Source organism: Anas acuta, chromosome 12 (assembly GCF_963932015.1).
Source record: "Anas acuta chromosome 12, bAnaAcu1.1, whole genome shotgun sequence".
Taxonomy (NCBI): Eukaryota; Metazoa; Chordata; class Aves; order Anseriformes; family Anatidae; genus Anas; species Anas acuta.
The window spans coordinates 8,958,073-8,980,985 of NC_088990.1; the positions used below are offsets into that span (position 1 = coordinate 8,958,073).

The window sequence follows — 22,913 nt, forward strand, 5'->3', positions numbered from 1 at the left end:
TCTTGCTGCATTTTTTGAATCTTATTTTCATACAAAGAAAAAAAAAGAACAAAATGTACTTAAATGTCATTACTTAATTCCTTTTTTTTTCCAAGGAAAAGCTATCCTAAAGTAGAAAGCCTCATTTCCACATAGTATGGTATGTAGATCAAATCTTTAAAAGATTATTTTTAAATTATGTCCAGCTGTTTTTTAAATAACAAAAATACATGAGTCACGGCTGAGAAGAAATGTCTGAGCATCGTTGTCATGAGACCTTGCAACAGGCCTGCAGTTAATTGTCAGCACTGCAAGTGTCTGGTGTCTTTGGCTATTGGCTTGGCCCTATTACTGTAAAAGGGGGGAGGGGGAAGGGTGTTTTTGTTTGTAGTGGTGTGGGGAGTAGGGGAGAAATGAGGACACCTGTCACTTCTGCACATCATTTGGCTTGTTACCCTGGGTGCTTGCACCTGTGCTGTCCAGTCAGTTTTAAATTCCCCAAGCACCAGGGTACCCGGCTGTTCTCTTCCTGTATTTTAAGTAAATATTCAATTACATCTCATTTGTCTGTTTTTTATTTGTGCACCTTTGTAAATCCAAGGTGAGTGTGTTGCTTTCTCCATGTTTCTCAGGAAGAAACGAACTTGTGTTCATTTCTTGCTGAGCTCAGTGGAAGCAAAGCTGATGGCCATGGTATAGGGATGTGCTCCAGGTTGCTCTTCAAGTGTAAGCCTCCCCACGTAGTGACTTGGGGAATTTCTACTTACTGGGCAATGTTGTTTTGATACCTCAATTGAACTTTGGGTTGCTCTGAAAACTTCAGGCTACAATGTTGTTCTCCTCAGGACCCCTTTTGATTCAAGGAACTGGTACTTAAATTCTCTTCCCTATTGTTTCTTTTATGACTGCGGGAATTAAAGAAGTACTAATTTTGTGACTTGTCCTTGAATCTGCTTTGTTTTTGACAGTATTCCTCTGTTACTGAGATCCCCAAATCTGAATTCAACATTGTTACACTGGTCCCAGGGTCACTGCATGTGCAGCCCAAGTTCAGTGTGCTGACTGTATGTGAATTTCCCCTTGTACTGTCCTTTATTTGTTCATATTTCTGCATAACTGTAGTGCTCACAGACGCCTTCCTGTATTTCTGGCTTCTGCATTGCGTGTTTTGCTCTGCAAAGTTTGTCTATATTGAACTAATACAAATATTTTACTGTTAATTAGAATGTTAATTAATGACTTATCAATGATTCACTGGGCTTTTCACTTCCTTTTAATTCAATTATCTGTTGACCTGTTTGGTTCCTTAAACAATTTTTGTTGTAGCCCTGTTCCCATTGAATAGTTCTTGGATGAGTTGTGAATTTTTTTTTATATAATTTCCTGGCACGTCCTTTAAGGAAAACAAATAGTAGTGAGCTTCTTTATGCTCTTTTAGCTGAAGTGATCCCCTGTATCAAGGTATCACTGTTTCAGGCATTTCATAGTACTAGTGCCTGCCAGCATTAGAATTATTAGTTAAAAAATCTCTGGCCAACTCATGAAACTGTTTATAAGACAGTGGGTTTCAGGTCCCCATTTGTTTAAAGAAAAAAAAGGTTGGAACAGAAGTTTTAGGTGGTGGAAAAGGGGATGATGTGGGGTTATGAAAGAGAAACTTTGGATTGGACTAAAAAAGTAGCTTGTTCCAGCAAACTGCTAACATTCACTCATTTAAATGTATAATGTGGGCCTTTACAAGAACTTGTTATGCATATTTTAGAGCTACCAAGGTGTCACTGTGAGAGTGGCTGTATATGCCTGGATAAGTTATGCAATGGGTCTTCCAAGAGTGTAAATAACTTTTTTTTCCCCCGTTTTTCCTGTGTGACTTGCTAACTTTGTTTATATAGTGCAGCAGTACCTGACGTACAGCTTCTTTTCAGGAAGGTAAGTTGTGGAGCGTCTGGTCTTAAATCAGCAGTTGTCTAACGTTCGTACTTGAAAAAGCCCGAGGAAAACATTTGTTACAACTTTAAAGGTGACATTTTTGAAGGAGTTTGCGCATCTTTTTAAAATTTATGTAACTGTTATAAATTTAGCCTGTATTTGTTCACACAGAGATGTGTTACCCTTGTTGCTTCTGCTACATTTTTTTTTTTCCTCCGGTTCTTTGTCATTCCTGCAGCATGTGGCAGCTCTGCTCAGGGCGCTGACCTGTCAGATTTCTGAATGCCCAAACCTGTATTTACACTTCAGTGTAAATTCACTTCAGTATCGTGCGCTTCATTTATAAATCCTGTATCATATTTGCTTTTTCTAAGTAATGCTAAATATAGAAATAGAAAACCAGTCCCCTCTCCTCCTGCGGTTACTTGATTGTTCTCATCTGGCAAATCTTTTTTCCCTAGGTCCATTCTCATGAATGTAAATCAATGATCTTATTTAAATCAATTTAACTTCTCCATATCCAACCTCCCTTCTTTGTGGATTCACCATCTGTGCTAGCTCTGAAATTTGTTGTTTTGCAACTGTGGTCGTTTTGTCCTCCCAACACTAAGTGTAGGACAGCTCTTTGGTGGTGGGCACGCTGCTGCTGGGAACGAGGTCAAGCCCCAAACCTACCTCCTTCATGGCTCTCAAAGTCCTGCAGTAATTCTTAGGTTAAATCAGGATGAATTTCAAAGTGAATTTCATCATATTTCAGATGTGTAATATTTGGGTCTCAGAACTTCATTATGACAGTGAAAAGGACAAGCTCGGAGCATCAGAGTGAGCGCTGCTTTGTTTCCCCAGTGCCTGGTTTCGTGGCTGGGTTCCAGCAGTAACCAAATTAATTCTGCGGAAAGTTAGAGTAACGTGCATGCTGCCTCTCTCTCAAAACAAACAAAACCAAACCCTCACCTCTTCAGGGTCTTAACTTTACATTGTTTTCTGCTTCTTCCAAAGGTACATGTGCATCTTTGGGGTTTCAGGAGGGCAGGCTGCGAGGGGGTGCAGCTGAGCTCTGCCATCCTGCAGGCTGGCTGGGGAGCAAGCAGTGCGCGCCGTGCTTGCAGCATTACCTGCTTTTCCTCTCTTTTCCAAAGCCCCTGCTCCCCAAAAAAGTTGAAGCGTTTGAGCCAGCTCCGGGCACGGCTGACTCTTGCCCCCAGCAAGAAAAAAAAATAAAAAAAAATTAATCCCCCCCGCTGGCTGGAGGCGGGCTCGCAGCGGGGCCGGGCGGCGCTGCCCGCGGCATGGAGCTGCCCGCAGCCGGCCCCTGCGCGCCCGCGGGACTTGCGCCTCCAGCCATGGGGCCGGGTAAGGGGGCGCCGGGAGCGGGGACCAGCGGCCGGGGGGAGCCCCAGAAGGGCGGCCAACCCCCTGTCTGTGTTGCAGGGAGCCCCCCGAGGAGCGCTGCCCTCATCCTGCTGGTGCTGCTGGTGCTGGGCGCACGGCCAGAGGCGCAGGAGACGAGTGTCCGCAGGCAGCAGAGACACGGTGACCGTCCCCACGCGGGTGCCCGGCGGTGGGGTGGGCAGTGCTGGGGAGGAGGAGGAGGAGGAAGGAGGAATATTTTGTTAGAGCCCACCTGGGGGCTGCCAGAAAGGCAGCGAGCTCCGTGCTGGAGCCTGGGGGCAGCGGGGGGATCGCAGCTGCTTGGACTCACCGCCCCTTGGTGGGAGGGAAGCTGAGACCGGTTTCCAGCTAATAGGTGGCGCGGTTTGATTATGGCTTTGGAGGTGACTACGTGCAATGGACCCTTGATTCATTTCCTCTTTACTTCCTCAGGCCTTTTTTAATGTAAGGGCTGTCTTTGAAGACAAGCCATCAGCCCAAAGTTGTGCTCGCTCTACGTGATGCTTTGCGCAGCAGTTTATCCTAGAAATTTTGCAGACCTGCTTAGAGGTTTAATGAAACTTGTGCTTCAGGTCGCTTTGCTGTTGGATATGCTTGAGGAGGGATGCCTTGGGCTGACCCCGAGCCCTTCCCTTTGTCCCAGGGCAGCGCCAGGCAGGTTGCAGCCGTGCGGCACAGCCACTCGCCCCAGTGCTTCCACGTGGGACGGGTGGGTGACATGGACCCAGCTGGTGCCTCCGTTCTCTCTCTCCTTGTTCCTCTGGGGAGCTGGCATGAGCTGTTAGTTGCCCCCTGCTTCAGCGTGCCTATCGAGAAACCAAATTGATCTCAGGGTTGTGTGAGTTGGGTTCTTGCAGTGTCTGCGGGTTGCTCTGAATGAAAGATGCACTAAGGATGCAAAGTGCCGCTTTTGTGATGCTACTCCTGAATCATCCACTGCCATATAGTCCTAGCAGGCATATTTTGCAGTTTCTAAGTAATACAGGGTTATCTTTCAGTGAATTATAACCATAAATGTGCAGTTTGTTATATAAAATTCCAGTGTAATACTAGAACATTTAACTAATATGTTTACAATACACAACTAACCTGATGGATGGTAAGTCACGACTACTTAACTCCAATCTTGAAATCAAATAAAAAGTATTTGAAGCTTCTAAGACATGCTGGACTGGGGTCCACCTCTAGGAAATAGAACATTCTTAAAAATTTTGTCCGCTGCTTAGAAATGAAAGCGAGCGCTGCAGGCACATTCCAGGGCTCGAGGACGTGACCTCCAGCATTTAGCAGTATGTCCTTATGTTAAGCCATTAACTATTTCAAACACTCCGGGCATGATGCAGCCAAGTTTTGCCTTCCTTGTCCCTTTTAATTAGCAGAGCTTTCCAGGATGTTTGCAGTCCGACTTATGAAGTCCCAGCCTACCGATGTTGAATTTAATTGTTTTATTGATCGTTTCTCAGGGTGTAAATTGAACCTTCAGGCTCTGCCTGGATGAAGGAGTGCTGCGTAGGGAGCACTGCCTTAGATACAAACATAAGGTTACAAACATACAAAAAGATACAAACATAAGCTCCAGAGAGTCTCCTGTAGCAGTCAGTACCTCATCCACAGGAGGAGGCTGCTGTGGCCTCTGAGCCCCAGCTTAACCCCGTTACATCAGGGTAATAATGGCTTTGATCAGCAGGTGGAGACCAGGGAGAGCACCTGGGAAGCAGAATGGAGCCTTTAATTGAGACCCAGCCTATAGCTCTGGGAAACCTGGAGGCTGTGCTAGGCCCTGGGGCTGGGCTCAAAATGGGAATGGCACAGTGGGAATGTAAATTTTCCTTTCTTAGTCATGTAAGAAAAAGGCTATTAGAGTCTTTAATAGGAATTACTTTTTTTTCTTAACGTTTTTCAGAAAATTATATGGAGTAGAACATACCATTTTGATTTTTTTGTTTGTTTGTTTTTAAGGAATTTGTGTACTCTGGAGTGTATATGTTTAATAAGGGTATTTTCCATAATGTTTAGGGAAAATATTATTATAATTAAAAGAAAACAACAACCACCACCAAAAAGAAAAAAAAAATATCACATTTTAGTACCCCCAAATCTGCCTTTTTCTAAATCTCTCTATGGATTTGACCTGTAGAACCTCACAGCTGGTTTGTCAAAGTAGTGTAACAATTTGTAGTGTATCCAAGGATACAGTGAAATATTCATAAAAGTGTCTATGTACATATTTATGTGTAAAAGAAAGAAGCCCACCAGGATTCTTCACTGTTTGTTTAATAGGTTTTGCTGTATTTATAATTATTTCAGGGCATAGCCTGAATCCCAACAGTTCTTGGTGGGATATGGAGTACAAAGGACTGCTGCACAGTAAGAAAACCCTTCCTGGGACTGTGGGCTCACACAAACTCTCCAGCCTGCTCAGAAGCAGCTCTGCCCTCGGTCACAAGGACAGCAGAAGTTTGCTGAGCCAGAACTTGGGCCAGAAATCACAAGAAAAGCAGTTGTCCTGTGACATGCTCCTTAAACTCTCCAGGTATATTTTAATGGATGCCTTTGGACCCAGCTTGGCCTGGAATCTCTTCCGATTTTATCACTGTGATCGGGAAGTCAACTTGCCCAAAATTCATGTCAGTCCTCTCAAGCTGGCACAGCACAAGCTGAAGCCTTTCCTGCTGCACAGGATGCTTCAGCTGCTCAGGAACATGGGAGTGCTCTCCGAAAGTCAGCAGTCCAAGGTCTTCGCTCTGCTCAAGAAGCAAATGCTGAAAGCAAGGAAAACGCCCGTAAAGCCCCAAGTGGAGCAAAGTGGTAGGTACATAAGGAGGAGATGGGTTGGATTCTGTCACGTCGATGGGGCTGAGGTGGGAGCCAGGCTCGGTGCGCAGGCCCTGGTGCTTTGCCGAGCGATGATGAGGGCTGAGGTGCTCAGCCTGAGGCAGGAGGTGTGTGCTGAGGTGGCTGGCAGCAGCCACAGTCTGCACAAGAGGAGCCTTTGGGGCGGCGTGTGGAGGGCAGTCGCCGCCGATGAGCCATGGATTGGTTGTGAGCTGTGTTGGTCTGTGGGAATCGATACCGGCGCTAAAAGCCGAGCTGTGGTAGTGCTGTACCCAGCTTGGTGTGGTTGCCAGGCTGATCTCTGCCTCAGAGATCACCTCTAATGCATTAGGAGTGTGCTGCCACGGCTCCCCAGGGCACGGCTGTGCCAACGCCTCCCGCTGCCCCGCTCGGAGCTGGGGGCTGCCTGCGGAAACGTGTCAGGGAGCTGCGTTGCTTGGTAAAACATAAAATCTAGGAAGAATTACAAAATAAATAAAGTGAGAGATGGCAGAATATACAGCCAGGAAGAGGAGCAGGAAAACTTCATTGATAACGTTTGTTTAATTAAGGGTAAGGTAGGAGGTGGCAGCCTGCGTCCTTCAGGCACTGGGTGCTCAGGAGGATGGGACGGGACCTGAGGGGGCTGAGGACTGGGGGTCATCGAGGCCTGAGGGGACAGGGGCTCGGGGGGCGTCGAGGCATGAGGGGGGGACAAGGCCTGAAGGGACCGGGGCCTGAGGGGACAAGGCCTGAGGGGGCCAGGGCCTGAGAGGCCCGGGGCCGGGTCCGAGGCTGGGCGGCCAGGGCTGTGCAAGGGCGACGCCGCCCGGCCGGCCGCGGTGCAGCCCCGCGGATCCATCCCCTGCAGGAGCTCCCCCGGCCCTCGGGGCACCCCCGGGCGGCTGCCGTGGGGGCAGCTTCTCTGTTCCGTACCGCCTGAAAGCCTCGGCAGCCACCGGGGTTTGTTAGGGAAGGCTCCGGCTGCGTTTGCCTTCGGAGCAAGCCGAGACGGGAGATGGCAGAGATCTCCTCGTACCAGGCAGCCCGTTAAGGCAGAGGAAGACGACCGACTTTATTTGCTAGAAATATAAACTTCAGTTTATAACCCAGAGTTACAACACTCAGAGGAGGGCTCAGGATTATTTTTTTTTTTCAAGGAAGATCTGTAACAACACTCAGAGGAAGGCTCAGGGTTTTTATTTTTATTTTTTTTTCAAGGAAGATCTACCCCAGCAGAGTGCTTGAGGCAGTGAGGATTAGTCATGATTTCCCACTTGCAGGTGTGAGGATGTTTGGGAACGGGCTCGCGCTGAGGATGTGCCCTGTAACGGAGCGCTCTTGTGTAAGCTTCGGCCTGGCACTGCTGCAAAGCAAAAATCATCCACAAAAAGGAAACTTGGGAAGGAATGAAAGGAAAAGATTTTAGCTCGCATGCACCAAAATACAGATAACAACAAGCATTTCTGTGCTTTCCTGAAAATGAGACGGGACTCTTCAGAAAAACAAGATGATACATCCAGTCTCATTTGCTTTGTAATTCTCCTCCTCAGTCAGAGAAAACAATTCAGGAGAAAATGATACTGAAATAATTCGCCTCCAAGAATTATTCTTGCCTTATAAAACAAACAAAAAATAACAGAGCAGTGCAGCTATGTGGATTTTGAGACTACAGGGGGAAAATGGCTTTGAAGGATTTAAACAGTGCTCACACCACACAAATTTTGAGTTCTTGTTCAAAAAAAGGCCCTTGTCAAATAGAGTCACTTTTGGCTTTGCTAATAGTTTTGCAAGGCCTGCCTGAAATTTAGCACTACCCAAAGCCTGTACTACACTTATTTCCGCTGTTACTAGGTTAGGTTAACCCTTGTCATCTTTTATTTACATTGTAAGTCTATGAAATCTTTTGCAGAGTAAATGTTTTATGTAAATATATATGAGGTTTCTAGGGGACTGACAGGCTATAAAATAAAGGTTCAAGTTCTCTTCCACCTCCAATTCTACACTTCTAGAACCTCAGAATTCAGAGAAACTAGTGTGTTTTAAGACAAAGCACTCCTATTTGTCTTGTCCTGCCTGCGGCTCCCACCAGTAGATAAATCTTTCTCCAAAAAATGAGCACAGCCTACCATACCTCTGATAGCTGCTCTGCTTTCCCATGACCCATATTCATACATGTCATGTTCAGATAAGAAGGAGGCACAGTACTGACTAATGCCGCTTTTTGGACAGAAAATGCCAAAAGCTATTTGAAACAGGAATAGAAGTGCCAGCAATACATGATAGATGAACAGCCGGTAGCAAAGGTGGCAGCTCTAGCATTTCCCTGTATTATGGAGTGTTGTCATGAGGGAGTATCGGCTGGATGTGTTTCTCTGGGCTGGATGCTTATCTTGATTCAGCACCGCCCTGAGTCCCAGAGCAGGGTGTAGGAGAGCAAATGTGTTTCCTTCAGCACAAGTGAGTGCTGCTCCTGCTCCGGAGCTGTCATCGGGAGCGTGGGCACGGCCGTGCCCCTCGCCCACCCCCCTGCTCCCAGTCTGTTCTCATATTTTGTCTGACAGCACTCGCTCCTTATTAACATAACTATAGCCTCTTTGTGCCCCCCGACAGAAGAAATCCTGCACCAGAATAAATTTCAGGGGTGACAGATTGGAACGGTTTGACCAGATGATGGCACACAACTGTCGCTGAGATCAGCAGCACCTGTGGCTTCACACCTCTTTGGCTTTGGCCCTGGGTGGGAGCAGTGGCTGGCACTGCTGCTCGCCTGCTTCTGGCTTGTCCTTGCCGCTGGATGCTGGGCAGCAGAGCAGAGACAAGGGATTAAGCTCTGGGAAGGAGGTGGCAGTGGCTGCAATAAGCAGTTACCTGTATTTATGTGTTCCCTGGAAGCTCAGTTGTGCTAGAGCCTAGGAAAAAATGTGGTGTTGTAGTTCATGGAAAGCAGAAGTGTGTGTGGTGGTCCTCCTGCAGGCAGTGCCCTGTGCGTGGAGACTGGAGGCCAGCCTGGAGCCCGTAAGGGCGAGGAACAGTCCTAGTCCATGGGGATAAATGCAAACAGATTTATTTGAAGCTGCGTCCTGCCAGAGCACCTTCTAGAGGGAAGGGTTTTAGTCTCTTTTGCTGCGGGCTCTGACTACAGCTTGGTCAGGTGAGGTGAGGTGATGTGGCAGATACCTCTTTGCCCCCCCCACTGTCTGGGGGGACGTTTGCAGCCTCTAGATTCAGGTGCTCTCAGAGCTACCTGCTGCAGGATGGCCTGGCACAGGACACCCCTGTGGAAAGGTATCTATGGCAGGGGGCTTGGACCTAGACGACCTTCAGGGTCCCTTCCAACCTGAGACATTTCCTGATTCATTCTGAGGTGCCAGGGGGCTGCAGGGAGAGATGGGGGGTGCAGTGCCTCAACCCCTGCCCCTCCCAGGGCAGTTTCTAAGCCCCTGAACCCCACACTTCACACTTTTGAGCCCAGCTGGGTGCTCTGCGGGCTTGCACGGAACCCCCAGAGCCCTCCCCGGGCGGAGACCCGCTGTGACCCCCGGGAGCTGGGGGACCCCCGCAACAGCCCGGGGCCGGGGCCGACCTCTGCGGGCGGGCAGCGGGGATCTCCCCGGCCCCGAGCATCTCGGCGCCGGCCGCAGATATACCTCCGGGCTGGAGGGCTCGTCCCCAGCTGGGAGGAGCCAGCAGCGGAGCTGCTGTAAACAGTGCGGGCACCGCCGGCGGCTGGAAGATGGATATAAATAGGGAGGCGGAGGGGAGGCAGCCGGAGCGGAGGAGCGGGAGCTGCCTGCGCCTGCCTCTGCCCAGCAGCCCGGGTCGGGAGCTCCCGAGAGGCGGCGTACAAAGTTTGCGGCTCGGCGCTGCCGGGGCAATAGGTAAGAGGTCTTTTCGCCGGCCGGAGTTCGCCGGTGCTTCTCGTCCGTCTGCCGCTGGGGTTTTCTCCTCGCCGGCTCCCCGCTCGTCCTGCTGTCGGGGTTGTCACACGCTGCGTGCGGAGCGGGGGAAAGGAGGTTGCTTCTGGTTTCGCTCTTGCTAGGTTAAGAGGAGGAAAAAAAAAAAATAAAGGAGGGAAAAAAAAAAAAACACAGCCCAAAGCAAAATGTGTCTTGGCGCCGGCTCCGTGCAAAGCCGCGGAGAAGGAGCAGGCGCCGCGCACGTGTTCGGGCGGCGGCTGCGGGCTGCAGGTAGCGGCCGGGGGGAGCCCGGGGGTGCTGCGGCTCCCCCTGCCCTTCGAGCCGGACCCGGAGCCGGTCCCGGAGCCGGTCCCGGTGCCGGCAGCGCCGCGGGACACATCGCGGAGCAGCGAGCGGCAGCGCAGCAGCAGGTCGGTACCGCGCCCCTCCGCCCCCGCCGCGCCCCGCCGCGCATCGCCGCCGCTGCCGCTGCCCCCGTCTGTTGCAGGGCCGTGCCCGGGGGCCGCCCCGCACCTCTCCCCGTGGCACCCCGGCTCCGACACCCGCCGAGCCGCCGTCGTGGGCCGGGGGGCGGCTCTGCGCCTGGAGAGCTCCGCTACCTTCCACTCCCTCGTCATCCGCGACGGAGGTAAGCGATGGAGGGGACGCACGCAGCCGGGTGGGGGGACGCCTCCCGGTCCCCTCTTTCACGTCCCCACCGTTGGGAGCCCCCTGACCCCGCTGCTCTCCCCACGCTCGCCAGGGAAGCTGGTGTTCGCCGACCGCCCCCGCGGGCCGCCCATCACCCTGCGAGCCCGCTACATCCTCATCCAGGACGGCGGGGAGCTGCACATCGGCTCGGAGCGCTGCCCCTACGGCTCGCGGGCCACCATCTCGCTGTACGGGCGAGCCGCCGACGGGGCGGCCGTGGCCGGCTTCGGGCAGAAATTCGTGGGAGTGGGCGGCGGCGGCGTCCTGGAGCTGCACGGCCGGCGGCCTCGCTCCTGGAGCCTCTTGGACAAAACCCTGCACCCCGGAGGGCTCCGCCACGGCCGCTACACCTCGGAGAAGCGCTGGGGCAGCCGCGGGCTCAACCTCCGCATCCTCGACGCCGGCACGGGGCGGGTGCTGGCTGCGGGGCGCTTCGACACCCACCTGCGAGCCGGCGAGTGCCGCCGCCTGCTCGCCTTCTTGGCCCTCCAGCCCCCCGGCAGGGTGGTGGCGGCCGCCGTGGGGGACTCGGCGGCCCGCAGCCTCACGCTGGAAACGCGGCTGCTCCTGCGGGACCGCCTGCGGAGCGAGCACATCGCCCGGCTGGGCTACAGGTGAGGCGAGCAGCGGGTGCGGGACTCGAACTCGCGGCCCCCGGGGCTTCGGCGGGGCGGGCCCGCGGCGCCACCATGGACAGCTCCGCGCCCGGCGCCTCGGCTGCGGGACAGCGCGGGGCGAGCCCCGACGGGGGGCGCGGGACGGGGCTCGGTGCAAGAGGGAGGGGGAATCCGGGGCTCCGAGCAGCCCCTCCGGGCCCCGGAGCTTGGAGGGGATGTGTGTGAGGGCTGCCTGCCCGACCGCTCCCTCCTGGTGTCCTTCAGGCAGCCCTGGGCGCTGGTGGGGATCCTCGGAGGGGATGCGCTTTCCACGGCTGAAGATAAGAGGGAGTATCACGGGAGCGGGACCACGGGGCTCGCCGTAGCCCAGAGGGAGTTCCTGACCTACGATGGCACCCGCTTCACTGTTACTGCTTTCAGTGGATGGATTAAAGGTTTAGTGGCTCCTCATCGTTGTTCGCCTTCTGCTGCTTTGCTCAGTCTTCTCTGCCGGCTACAAATCTGAACTGTGCCATGATAGTAATAGCTGTGCCCCTATGCATGGTGACCATGCTAACAGCAGTACTCCCGTGATGTAACATTTAACTGCCTACAAAGAGCTGACACTGACATATTTAATGGCCAGAGCGCTTCTGTTGCACACAGTTATCAAGACAAAAATTAAATCGGTAAGCACTTGGACTAATTGTAGGACTCCGTCGTGTGCAACTGTAAAATAATTGATTGCTTCGTTTTTCAGGGGTGCCTCATAATGGATTTAAAGTGGAAGTGTCTAAAGGGATAATTCTTCATTTAGTGGATGATGTTAGAAGTTGGTTACCTGGTGACAGGATTGTCATTGCCAGCACAGATTATTCTATGCATCAGGCTGAAGAGTTTAATCTCCTTCCCTGCCCTGAATGTAAAAATAATCAAGTGAAAATTGATGGTATGATTATTATTTTTTTTTAAACTGCTTGTTTGTTGTAAACACTTACATTGTTGTGTCTTTTATGTTCTACATTTACACTTACTTATCTCTTTAGCTAATTTTTGTCCCATGTGGACACTTGTCGTAGGAGAGCTGAAAGGCCATGATATCATAGTGGGATTTAAAATTTGGCCTGAGGCAGCCATCCCCTATAGAAGCCAGGGGAAGGGCTGATCTCCTGTGGATCAGATACAGGGCACGTCCCAAACTTGGTGACTGCTTAAATGAAAGGTGTGCACTTGCCTAGAACAGCACAATAACAAGGACACCACGCTCCCCATGAATAAGAGGTTTCTGATTTTTACAGGCAGCCCACTTTATCTTCATATCGGAGAAGTCATAGATGGCATCGATATGAGGGCAGAGGTTGGTCTTCTGACTAGAAATATTCTTATTCAAGGAGAAATGGAAGACTCCTGCTATGGACAAAATCAATGTCAGTTTTTCTCCTTTGACACATTTGGAGGACATATTAAAGTGAGTAATTTTTAATGCACGTGCCTGTAGGTTGTTTCAGGTAGCTCCTTCCCTGGTTTGTAACTGAGCAGTATGCAGCTTGAAACTACCATTGTGTCTGGGGTAAAAAAATAATACTTGCCTATGAAGATGGGGAAAGTTTGTTGGCCTATTTTGCAGAACTAGACTTACAGTGAGGCTGTGCCATTTTGTTCTCTGCATATCCCAAAGCATACCCTTCTCCAGGCTAGTGGGGTTCTTTAGCTCCATCGCTGTTGGTAGGGGCGGTGTGAAGTTACACAGGTCGCAAAGTGCTGCTGAAGTAGCTGTGCCTCCTTCAGAGCAAACCTGCTCCACTCGTGGCTCAGATAAGCGCTGGGTCTTGCCAGTTGGGATTAGCCCTCTCTGGGTTGTCCCAGGTGTTCCTGGTGGACGTGCAAAGTTTTGCTGTTCCAGGGGCTTTGTGTAAGATAAATGCATTCCCAATTAGTGGAAATCAGAGATCTGGGCAGGTCTGACCTAAACTCACTTGACAGAGATGAAGCTTTCAGGAAATAGAGCCTGTTGCTAAGTGCTGTCCCTTTCTGTAGCTGACAGGAGTATTTTGTCCACAGCTGTGTCACGCATTTATGTGCTGTTATCTGTTGCTAAATGCTGTACGTGCTGTTTGGCAGCTATTCCTTGGCACCCCCACACCTGTAGGTGCGCAGCCGCCAGCATGCTTCTCCACAGGTGCTGCTGTGAGTCAGAGCAGGGAGCTGGCACCTCCTTCTGGGATCAGGCCCTGTTTTGTACTGCAAACATATTGCCTAATGGGGAAAAAAAGTGTTTTTCTTTTAGCACGTTATTTATATTGCAACGCCTTACTTGGACCTACACTTCTTTCAACAGATCCTAAGGAATTTTAGTTCTGTTCACATGTCAGGAGTGGAATTAAAGAACATGGGGCAGCAAATCCTGGGCAGTTACCCTGTGCATTTTCACATGGCTGAGGATGTGGATGAGAGAGGAGGATACGACCGCCCAACGTACCTCGATAACCTGGCTATCCACCACTGCTTCTCTAGGTGTGTTGCCATACATGGAACTCATGGCCTGCTGGTAGGAAACACATTTTATTAGTACCGAGTTAATTTCTTTGCTTAGGGCACTGCTAAACAGTAAGAGCCATTTGTGATGCAAAGAGAAATCAGAACATTGAAATAAGATGTCTTTTCCCTCAGAGATGTCTTGACTTGTCAACCTCATTTGACAGGTTATGACTGCTGTTCTGGTGGTGCAGCTCTTTGAACTGAATTTCAGGTTCTTCATATTCTCATGGTAATTAATATTATTAATGGTGTGATCAGATACAGTGAAATCTCTGTCATGGTTACTGTGGACAGTTTGTGATCATACAAAGTTTAATTTAAAATGAAAGCAATGGGCTTTTAATGGATGTGACTGAAGCAATAGATCTTATTTGCAATGGAGATAAAAAAGACAAGGGTTGTTCAAGTCAGGGCAATGTGAAACAAATCCAAAAATTGTGCACATGACAAAGGGAATGCAATATGAGATGTGCAGACCCAAATGGCCACTTCAGTGCCAGAAAAAACCCTCAGGAACTTGGCTTTGACCTAGATCTTCACAAGGGCATTGTGGAGAGGAACTTTTTTTAAAAAAATAAAAAAACACACATGCCCCAGCTGGAAAAGACAGGTTCCTGATCCAGTCCCGACACGTCCAATTGCTGTGTGCTCTGTAGGGCCTGGAGTGGTATTTTCATGTTCATGGACATTTCCTCGTTCACCTGATGTGTGCTTAGGCAGAGACACTCCCAGAACTATTCGTGACCTCCCACGTTTTTCCTGGCAACATTTCTCAGCTCTGGACATAAAGCTCTGTAAGAAATGACATAGATACACTCTGGTGGGACCCTTGCCTAAAAGGGTCCACCAATAAGCAGGTGTTAGTAAAACTACAATACTGGACCTGCACAACTGAGACACATTTCATGTGTCTTGAACAGTGTTTCTATTGTCCATACCACTCAATATTATTAATTACCTTCTCATATATGTGATTCACTCTGGCTATAGCACCTGCTTTTGTTGACAGAGCCCTTAGGTGGCAGGAGACTTGCACAGGATGTGTAGATACACTTCAACTCCCTTTCTCTTCACATCAGTATTACACCCTTTGAATAGCAGAAGCCTGCCAGGAATGAAAAGTTAAGCCTTACATTAATATTATTCCTGAGAAGAATGATGGTCTTTCCCTAGGTCTTTATCAGAAGAGAGGTTATCAAGGGTTTTGCGGGGTATGTGGGATTCAGTAGGTGTGAGATCCAGGCCACCAGCAACCAGGCTGGGGTGGCTTTGAGTCCATGAATTCATGGACAGATTTCATAGCAAAGGCTAAATAAGTGATTCTGTGGAAGAATCATGTGGTTGCAATGCACTCATTGAGAGTAATTACAGCGTATTAAAAAGCCCTGCTTTAAAATAAACTAAAATAATTTGCGGTTCCAGAGAACTGCAACTGTATCAGATAATGACAGTTAAATAACATAGGTGAGTATCCATTTTTGCACCACGATATGTAACTTCAGCCTTTGAGAATAGACCAGACAGGTTTCTCTTCCCCCTTCCTCTTCAGAAGTAACTTCAGACGTTACGGGAGTGCTGTGCTTTGTGCTGTGCTGTGCATGGGTCACGCAGCATCGTGTGCGAGGCTCTTCTCCCATTTGCTTCTCCTGTGTGCCAGCCTTGTGCCACTTTGCAAGCCCACGGCAGCAGCACAGGCAGCTTGGGTTACTCACTGTGGTTAGAAAGCAGGCAGTGACATGCTGCTCGCTTCCCTGGCACACGTCACACTTACCGCAGAATACTGTAGTCTTTTACATGTATAAAGTTGCAGTGCCTAAAGGTCACTTATATTGTGTTGCTGGACTATATATAATTCAGTGTTTAGAGGCATCTTAAACATCTGGTGTTGGACACGCCAACAGGGCTGCAGCTTGTGTTGTGGACAATGTTGCATGCTGACACATACAGTAATATGCTACTGTTAATGTCACAGTGCTGCTGGCAGGCTTTCCTTTCCAAGCCTCTAATTTCTTTCTGTGATGTGCTGAGAGTATTCAGTTGTTTCTGTTTTGATCTAAGAGCATGGATTCTCCTCATTAAGTGCAAATGTAAATGGTCTTTAAAATGTTATAGAAAAGCAATCAATATAATTTCATGTGTGTAGGTTTTCAGAGCCACCATGTGTTTCTGAAACTGTCACAAATTGTATTAATTAAAGCTAAAATCTGTCTTTGGATACAAGTCTGGTTTTAATGGACTTCTCTGAAGCACAGATTAGTTGAACTTCAGCTAAATCTATAAGAATGAAACTTTTTCCTTTATGGCAGCAGGCATTTTGCCATTACCAATTCTCTCCAAAAAATAATCTTTCATGCGGCTCCTGCCCATCATTTGGAAGGATATGAGTAGTCAGATTTACTGTTCTTAGCAGGTTGGCAAAAGCACTTGCATTTCGATCTAAATCCGTTTCCTACCTGCATTCCTGAGATTAAACTGATAGAGACACTTTCTCTCAGTGTTGCTGCATGTAGGCTCTTGGTTATTTTCCTTGTAGCTCACCCTAAGCTACTGCACCTGCATGCAGAACCTCAGTGGATTTCCAAAAATGTATCTTTTAGAGCTGGGTGCCTCGTTGCATGCTGCCTTTTTTTTAACTCAAACACCTCACTGAGGCTGAAACAAGAGCAGCAGATGACATGCTTGAGGGACAACTGCCAGGAAATCAAGAAAGAAGTAGAAAATTCCAGTAGAAAATACTTACAGAAACTATAGTGTTTGTGACTCCAGCTGTTACGTACAGTTGTAGGCCATTAAGTGCTAATCACAGGATATGAATCTGAAATGGATTAGGTTCAAGTATCCCTCTGCATACAGAAATAACCAAATGGGTTAATATTAGTTAATCTTGCAGTTTTACAAGGACATAACTCTAACTGACGTCAACAGGAATTTGGTATGCTTGAAGAGTGAATAAATATGCTGATGGGGATCATGTGAAGTACAAAGTTCGGTTTAAGTGAGATTTAGTAACAAATAGTTGGTGCTTTAACTAACCTGATTTAGTATTCACATTTAAAGGATTTCTAAATTTGTCTTCATAAAGCTGTACATCAAAGGAGGCTTGTGCTAAATCCTCTTGGTCAAATTATGATTTAATACATGTCAGTTAATCTTAAATAGGCTGAAGCAGTGAGAGACTATCTCTGCCCAAGCTGAGCATTAAAGGAATGAAGTGGACTTGCATGTTCTAAAAGTGGAGCAAAAATAACAGAAATATTCATAATATAAATTATTTCATATAGTGCAATTTCAAGATTTTTTTATTATTTTATTTGGGAAGTATTGCAGTCATGACAATTTCTGGATTAACCGGCCTAACTTTTTGGTTTATCATGCAAGACACATACATATTTACACAGGTATTTACTTCATGACACTGAAACATATATTTTCTCCTAGAGCTGAGAGGCGTCTTAAATCCAGTATTTTATGATTTTCTCTTAATTATGCACGTGATCTCCCTCAGAGTAATTTTAATAGCAGTTCCGCTGTATAGAAAGATCAGCCACTCTTATGCAAACCACATGTGGCTTGAGCTAGCTCCTGGATTGATGCACATTAAGACACTTCACGGTAGCAAAACTGCTCCTAGGAGTTTCTCAGTTCACTGATAAAGCACATCACTCATCATTCCTACTGCTCTTAGCATTGTAATCTGTGGCCTGTACACTTTCTTCCAGGTAAAAGACACCATTGGCTATGACACTCTGGGGCACTGTTTCTTCCTTGAAGATGGGACGGAGCAACGCAATACGTTCTATCACAACTTGGGCCTCCTCACCAGGTCAGGAACGATCTTGCCCTCAGATCGCAATGAAGCTATGTGCCTTGCCATCCGGAGCCACGTCTATGGGAATTACATCCCTGTGCCAAGCACTGACTGCATGTAAGTGCTCCAGGAGATAGAGTTAGTTTTTGCACTGATGTTGAGGTTTGTAGCTGGGTCCTAAAAACCAAAACTTTTGATGATAAAGTTTATGCTATTTGATGAAAAACGTGCAGCTTTTCCTATCATTTCACTTTTAAAAATAATTTAGCTCTTTGACCTTGTTTTGCATGTGAAGATATCTATTAGTAGCTGCATGAAACCTAAGCAAGGAATACTTGCTGCTGTTTATTGCTGTTGCTGTTTTGCAAGAATCATAAATGCATAGAGTACTTTGCTTTTGTCTGAACCCCTTTCAGTCCTTTTGAACCAGACAGCTCCATGAAATTTGTCTGATAAATGCAAGTAGGTGCAGTCCTGGTGCAAGCTGGCAAAAACATCACCTAGTGCAAAGGGAATTTTTGCCTGTTTTCACCAGGGCTGAATTTTGCATCTAAAGTCAACAGGTACACAAGTACATGAGTATCTAGGCTATACTAAGAGATTTAGTGAGAACGTAGAGATTAGCATACAGTGCAGTGAGCCTCATTTAAAATGCAGTAAACAGTATCCCGCTGTAGTTGACCAAAGTCAGCTTCCATTTTGGAGACTGATGTGCCAAAACATGGGCACTCAAGGGATCCAGAAACTGGCCTGGTTACTGTTTGCAAGTGAGAATATAATTTATCAACAGAAATTTGTATTTTCACATTTTCTGGAAAAGGATCTAGTGCCCAAATCCTACTTATTTTAATTTATGTAAGTAATCCAATTGAATTAATTACAGTTATGGTTGTTGAAATGCTATGGTTGATTATATGGTTAATATAGATTTATTGTGCACCTATTTAGTTGTTCTGTTCAAGCAAAGGAGTGGGGATTCTTGATCATGCAGTAGTTAAGGTAGATAAAAATTATTGAGATTTTCTGCTTAGAATGATCAAATTAATTGTTATGGTCATGAGAAATGGTTTACAGTGTTTTTACATGTGGTCTTTATTATTGCAAAAGATGTTATCAAATGAAGTAATACAACAGATCATAATGTTTTCATAGCTATGTCTGGCTTCTGTTTGTGCCACTGCTGATCCTCCCTCTGAGGCAAAAACTCTTTATTTGAACAAATGTCAAAATAATATCTCCTTAATCTCCTGCTTAATGAGCCATTTGTGGCTTGCACGGACATTTGTTTTGTTTTCCAAGTGGAAGCATAGTAAATCCATAGAGAATCCCCTACCTCCTGCCATGGCCCCCAGAGTTCCTAAAAACAAAATAGAAGTTCACTTTTCAGGCTTTTTCCAAAGCTGCTTAACTTTTGGGAAGAAAAAGAAAAAGAAAAAAAAAAAAAAAAAAAGACATCAGATTTCCTTAAGCTGCATTTAACAGAGCACAGATTTTGTGTTAATGGTCTCATATAATTCACAATAAGTTCAGCATGTGACTCCATAAATGAATGTCTGACATCACTAGATGCTGTTCCTTAAAGAGAATCATTAAAAGGTTGTGTGGAGTTTTAAAGTCAATAGGAGGGTTGTGGCTGAAGTCCAGCACAGTGCTATGAAAATGTATCCCTTCCTGTTTGGTAACTGCTTAGGATCATTTTGATTTTGATTTTGATTTTTCAGGGCTGTCAGCACTTTCTGGATTGCAAATCCAAACAACAATTTAATAGAGAATGCAGCAGCGGGTGCTCAGGTAAAAACATTTAACTGCAATAACTATACTTTGCCTCCAGGTCCTGTATACTCTACTCTTATTGATGTCATTAGTGTGAGGGCAGTGAATTTTTAGGAAGTCATCATAAAATTTGGATATATATTTCTGCAGCCTTCCTCTCTGTTAAGAACAAGTAGTTTCCTGCAGTTGTCTCACAGTTGTCTGTGAGACTGATTTCTCTCACAATGGTGGCTGGAAGTGGTGTGTGGTGTGTCTTAACAAATGTTGATTTTTATTAGGAGTTAATAGTTAAATGCCCAATATAATTTTATGTTTGCATATATAAATACGTACTCTTTCCGTGTTGTTATCTCTGATGGTTAACCAAATCATGTTTGTGTTTAATGTGGCCGTATAGCACCTGTATTTCACCCCCAACATATGGATTTTTAAAACTCATGTGCGTGTGCCTCAGGGGCCCACTGTGCATGCCAAAAGATAAGAGAGGTGGTGTGAGAGTATGTGCTGCTGTGTGTCCACTGGGACTCGCACGTGTTTTGCAGGCTCAGCTGAGAAATCTGGCCAGCACAGTGGGAAGCACTAAGTCCCCAGGAAATTCTATATCATTAACTGCACTGTCCAATTCCTTGACCCTTCCTTTGTTCTTTAGGATGTTGGGATATGGTACATCTTCCACCGGGTTCCAACTGGACAGTCCGAGGGGCGATATCCAGAGGGACAGGCTGAACATACCCCCCTGGGAGTATTTTACAACAACAGAGTCCACTCCAATTTCAAGGCACGTGGATGATTTTTGTATGTTACCACCAATACAACAGTATGGTGTAGGGTTGACAATGTATGGTGCTCTGATTTATGGCTGTCTTAAATTTTTATTATGGTATTATAGCACTATATTAAGAGACACTCAGCTTTTAGGGGTGATGCTCTTTCTAGATTAAAGTGGAACCTGAGCAAAATGGGGCTCCTGTTCAGTTGTCTGCATTAGAGAGGATGTGCCCAGGCCAGAGGTGCACCTACTAAATGAGATTCAAGGAATGACAGGCAGGAGGAGGACACTGAATGCTGCTGTTGGCCACAGTGATGCAAGGATATAGGGGGATGAGTAAAAATAGCTTGTGCCAGGGCCTGCTTATCACCTTTGAAAAATTAGACCAAAAATTCAAGGGTAATTCCAAGAAAAACACATTTCCCAAATATACTGTTGACATGAAAACTTAACCTGTAAGCTATAAAAAGCATTTTTAACTTACTTCTCAGGATTCTAGATTGAAATCAGTGCTGTTTTCTGGGCCTTGTGTATATTACATCTTGGTCCGTGACAGCTGCTGCTCTATCCCAAAGCCTTTAACTTGGCTACAGCAGCTCATGTTCTCTTTTGACTGTCGGGGGACTCGTCACTCTTTATTTAAAGCCTTACTTCTTAACAACAATCTTTTTCCAAAAAGTTGTCAAGAGCTTGGCAAAGTCCCTTATTGCTTTCTGCAAGAGAGAGAGAGAGAGTGGGAGTTCAGTGCCTCGCATTGGGTCAGAAGGCAGCCCAAGATGTTGATGCGTAACACATGGCAGGGCAGGCTCTGTCCTGACTTCAGTGTGCTACATCCTGTGCTAATGTCATGCTGAGTGGTGCCAAATGACACCGAAAGGGAAGAGAAAGCCCAGGCTTCAGGCACTCGCTCTGCCTGCACTCACTCTGCCTGCACACACTGGCTGCCCACGTTCATTGATAAAATCTGTGATCTCTGGTCTCTTGTGTGCAGTCTGTTAAAATAATTGGAGTCATCTGCATTCTCAGGCTGGTTTGTTTATTGGAAAAGGAGTAAAGACAACAAGAGCCAGCGCTGAAGATCCCAGAGAGTATCTCACTGTCGATAATGCCAGGTAAGCACATGCTGTATGGCTAAGTATTTTGGATACTTGTATTGCTTCCTGGCTTCTGCATTGTATTTAGCAGATCATTAATGCCTCGTTATGGCCCGAGTATCTGAAAATACACACAAGCTCTCTCTGATGTGCAGAGGCAAATATTTAATAGCTATGCACTGAATTGTTTGTATTATTGTTGATCAAAAATGATATATGTGCACTTGGGGTTATGGAGACTAAGCCGTGAAGCACTTGAAAAGGATTCTAGATCCCATTATTCTGTTAGTGTGTTTGTAAACTTCAAAATTTCTTATTAATTACTAAGAAGAACTTATATCTGAAAGATGACGTAAGAGCTCCTAAGTGTGCTGCATTAACCCAGCTCCTTGCTTCAGGTTTCGCCCACATCAAGACGCTGATCCTGAAAAGCCACGAGTTCCTGCCATAATTGATGGCCTTATTGCTTTTAAAAATAATGACCACGGGGCCTGGGCCAGGGGCGGCGACATTATTTTCCGCAACTCCGGGTAGGTTACTGTAATTACATGCCGTACCATTACCCTCACGGCAGACGTGAACAGGCCTGTAGGCCAAATTCATCTCAGACATTCTTTGTAATTTACACCTCTCTGCTTCTTCCGTCCTAGGTTTTCAGACAATGGAATTGGACTCACTCTGGCGAGGTAATTTCTTAAAATGTACCTTCCTCCTGTTTTTTCCCCACAATGTATCAGGCCAAAGGATGGAAGCTGAGACACTCCCCTGATAATTACTGTAAAACATAAGAAAATCTCACGTTTCCCTCACAGACCACATCAAGCCTTCCCCGTGCAGCCGTTAACACAAGGAATAATTTAGCCTTTCGTTCTCTTTGCCTCAGCATGTCTGGGGAATATGTCGTAATTGCTGAATATTTCCTCTTGGCTGGTAGGCCCTGAACCAACAGATTAAGCACCTGGCACTGCTGAGGAGAAGACTTTCCTTCCTCCCTCGCCTGGCTGCAGGGCCCAGCCCAGCCTACAGTTTATACACCATGGGCACAGTGGCCAGCCAGGCATTGCCATTGTCTGTCTCCTCCATTGACATCTGCCCCACTCCCACTTGTCTTGTCACAATCTCTCTTGCAAAAATCCTGCAAAAATAAGCCAGATCCAGAGCCTGTTGTAGGCCATGAGAACCAGCGATGGTTGGTTGTTGTGTCAGGGAGGTAGCTAAAAACTTATGGAGCAGCTTGGTGTAGAGCAAATAGATATATAAGTTGGGTAGAAATACTATATCTTTTGTGTAATTAACAGATTAAATTAATCATTTGTGTAGTTATCTGGTGTTTCTTTGTCTGCTTGTAGTGATGGGACATTCCCCACTGATGACGGTTCCAGCCTGGAAGTGACACGCTCCATTTTTGTTGGAGAAAGCAGCAACTTTGGCTCCCAGGGAGGGCAGAACAGCTACTGGGGGAAAGGGGCAAATGGAGAATATAGGACCCTGCCCAGAAACAAGTGAGTTTTTCTGCTGCTGTTTCTTCCTGGCATTAGTGCAAGCCTGAAGAAAAACCTCAGGAATGAATGTGGCTACCAACAAGTAATATTGCTGGGTGTTTAAATTATT

The 22,913-nt window shown here is 47.0% G+C and overlaps 2 protein-coding genes across 10 annotated transcripts in view; both read left to right on the plus strand.

Annotated features, from left to right (window-relative positions):
* Positions 1 to 3,121: 3,121 nt before the first annotated feature.
* The window catches only part of LOC137862850 (inactive cell surface hyaluronidase CEMIP2-like), a 53,412-nt gene continuing 33,620 nt past the window's right edge, over positions 3,122 to 22,913 (plus strand). For 4 of the 7 annotated variants that reach the window (XR_011100555.1, XR_011100554.1, XM_068695281.1 and 1 more), the window contains exons 1-16: positions 3,122 to 3,261; positions 3,340 to 3,441; positions 5,608 to 6,108; positions 10,522 to 10,662; positions 10,777 to 11,338; positions 11,606 to 11,775; positions 12,081 to 12,269; positions 12,619 to 12,788; positions 13,659 to 13,868; positions 17,578 to 17,783; positions 19,388 to 19,457; positions 20,089 to 20,217; positions 21,235 to 21,320; positions 21,701 to 21,832; positions 21,953 to 21,988; positions 22,652 to 22,804. Coding sequence is in view for 5 of the 7 variants with exons in the window: in XM_068695281.1 (XP_068551382.1) it covers positions 3,198 to 3,261; positions 3,340 to 3,441; positions 5,608 to 6,108; positions 10,522 to 10,662; positions 10,777 to 11,338; positions 11,606 to 11,775; positions 12,081 to 12,269; positions 12,619 to 12,788; positions 13,659 to 13,868; positions 17,578 to 17,783; positions 19,388 to 19,457; positions 20,089 to 20,217; positions 21,235 to 21,320; positions 21,701 to 21,832; positions 21,953 to 21,988; positions 22,652 to 22,804 (2,921 nt within the window). In the remaining 2 variants the exon portion in view is untranslated. The remainder of the gene's footprint in view (positions 3,262 to 3,339; positions 3,442 to 5,607; positions 6,109 to 10,521; positions 10,663 to 10,776; positions 11,339 to 11,605; positions 11,776 to 12,080; positions 12,270 to 12,618; positions 12,789 to 13,658; positions 13,869 to 17,577; positions 17,784 to 19,387; positions 19,458 to 20,088; positions 20,218 to 21,234; positions 21,321 to 21,700; positions 21,833 to 21,952; positions 21,989 to 22,651; positions 22,805 to 22,913) is intronic. The other 3 variants (XM_068695283.1, XM_068695284.1, XM_068695282.1) reach the window with 3 other exon arrangements.
* CEMIP (cell migration inducing hyaluronidase 1) overlaps positions 6,014 to 22,913 on the plus strand; it is a 112,219-nt gene continuing 95,319 nt past the window's right edge. For 2 of the 3 annotated variants that reach the window (XM_068695286.1, XM_068695288.1), the window contains exon 1: positions 6,078 to 9,995. The gene's annotated coding sequence lies outside the window, so the exon portion shown is untranslated. Of the gene's footprint in view, positions 9,996 to 22,913 lie in introns of all 3 variants that reach the window. The other variant, XM_068695287.1, reaches the window with a different exon arrangement.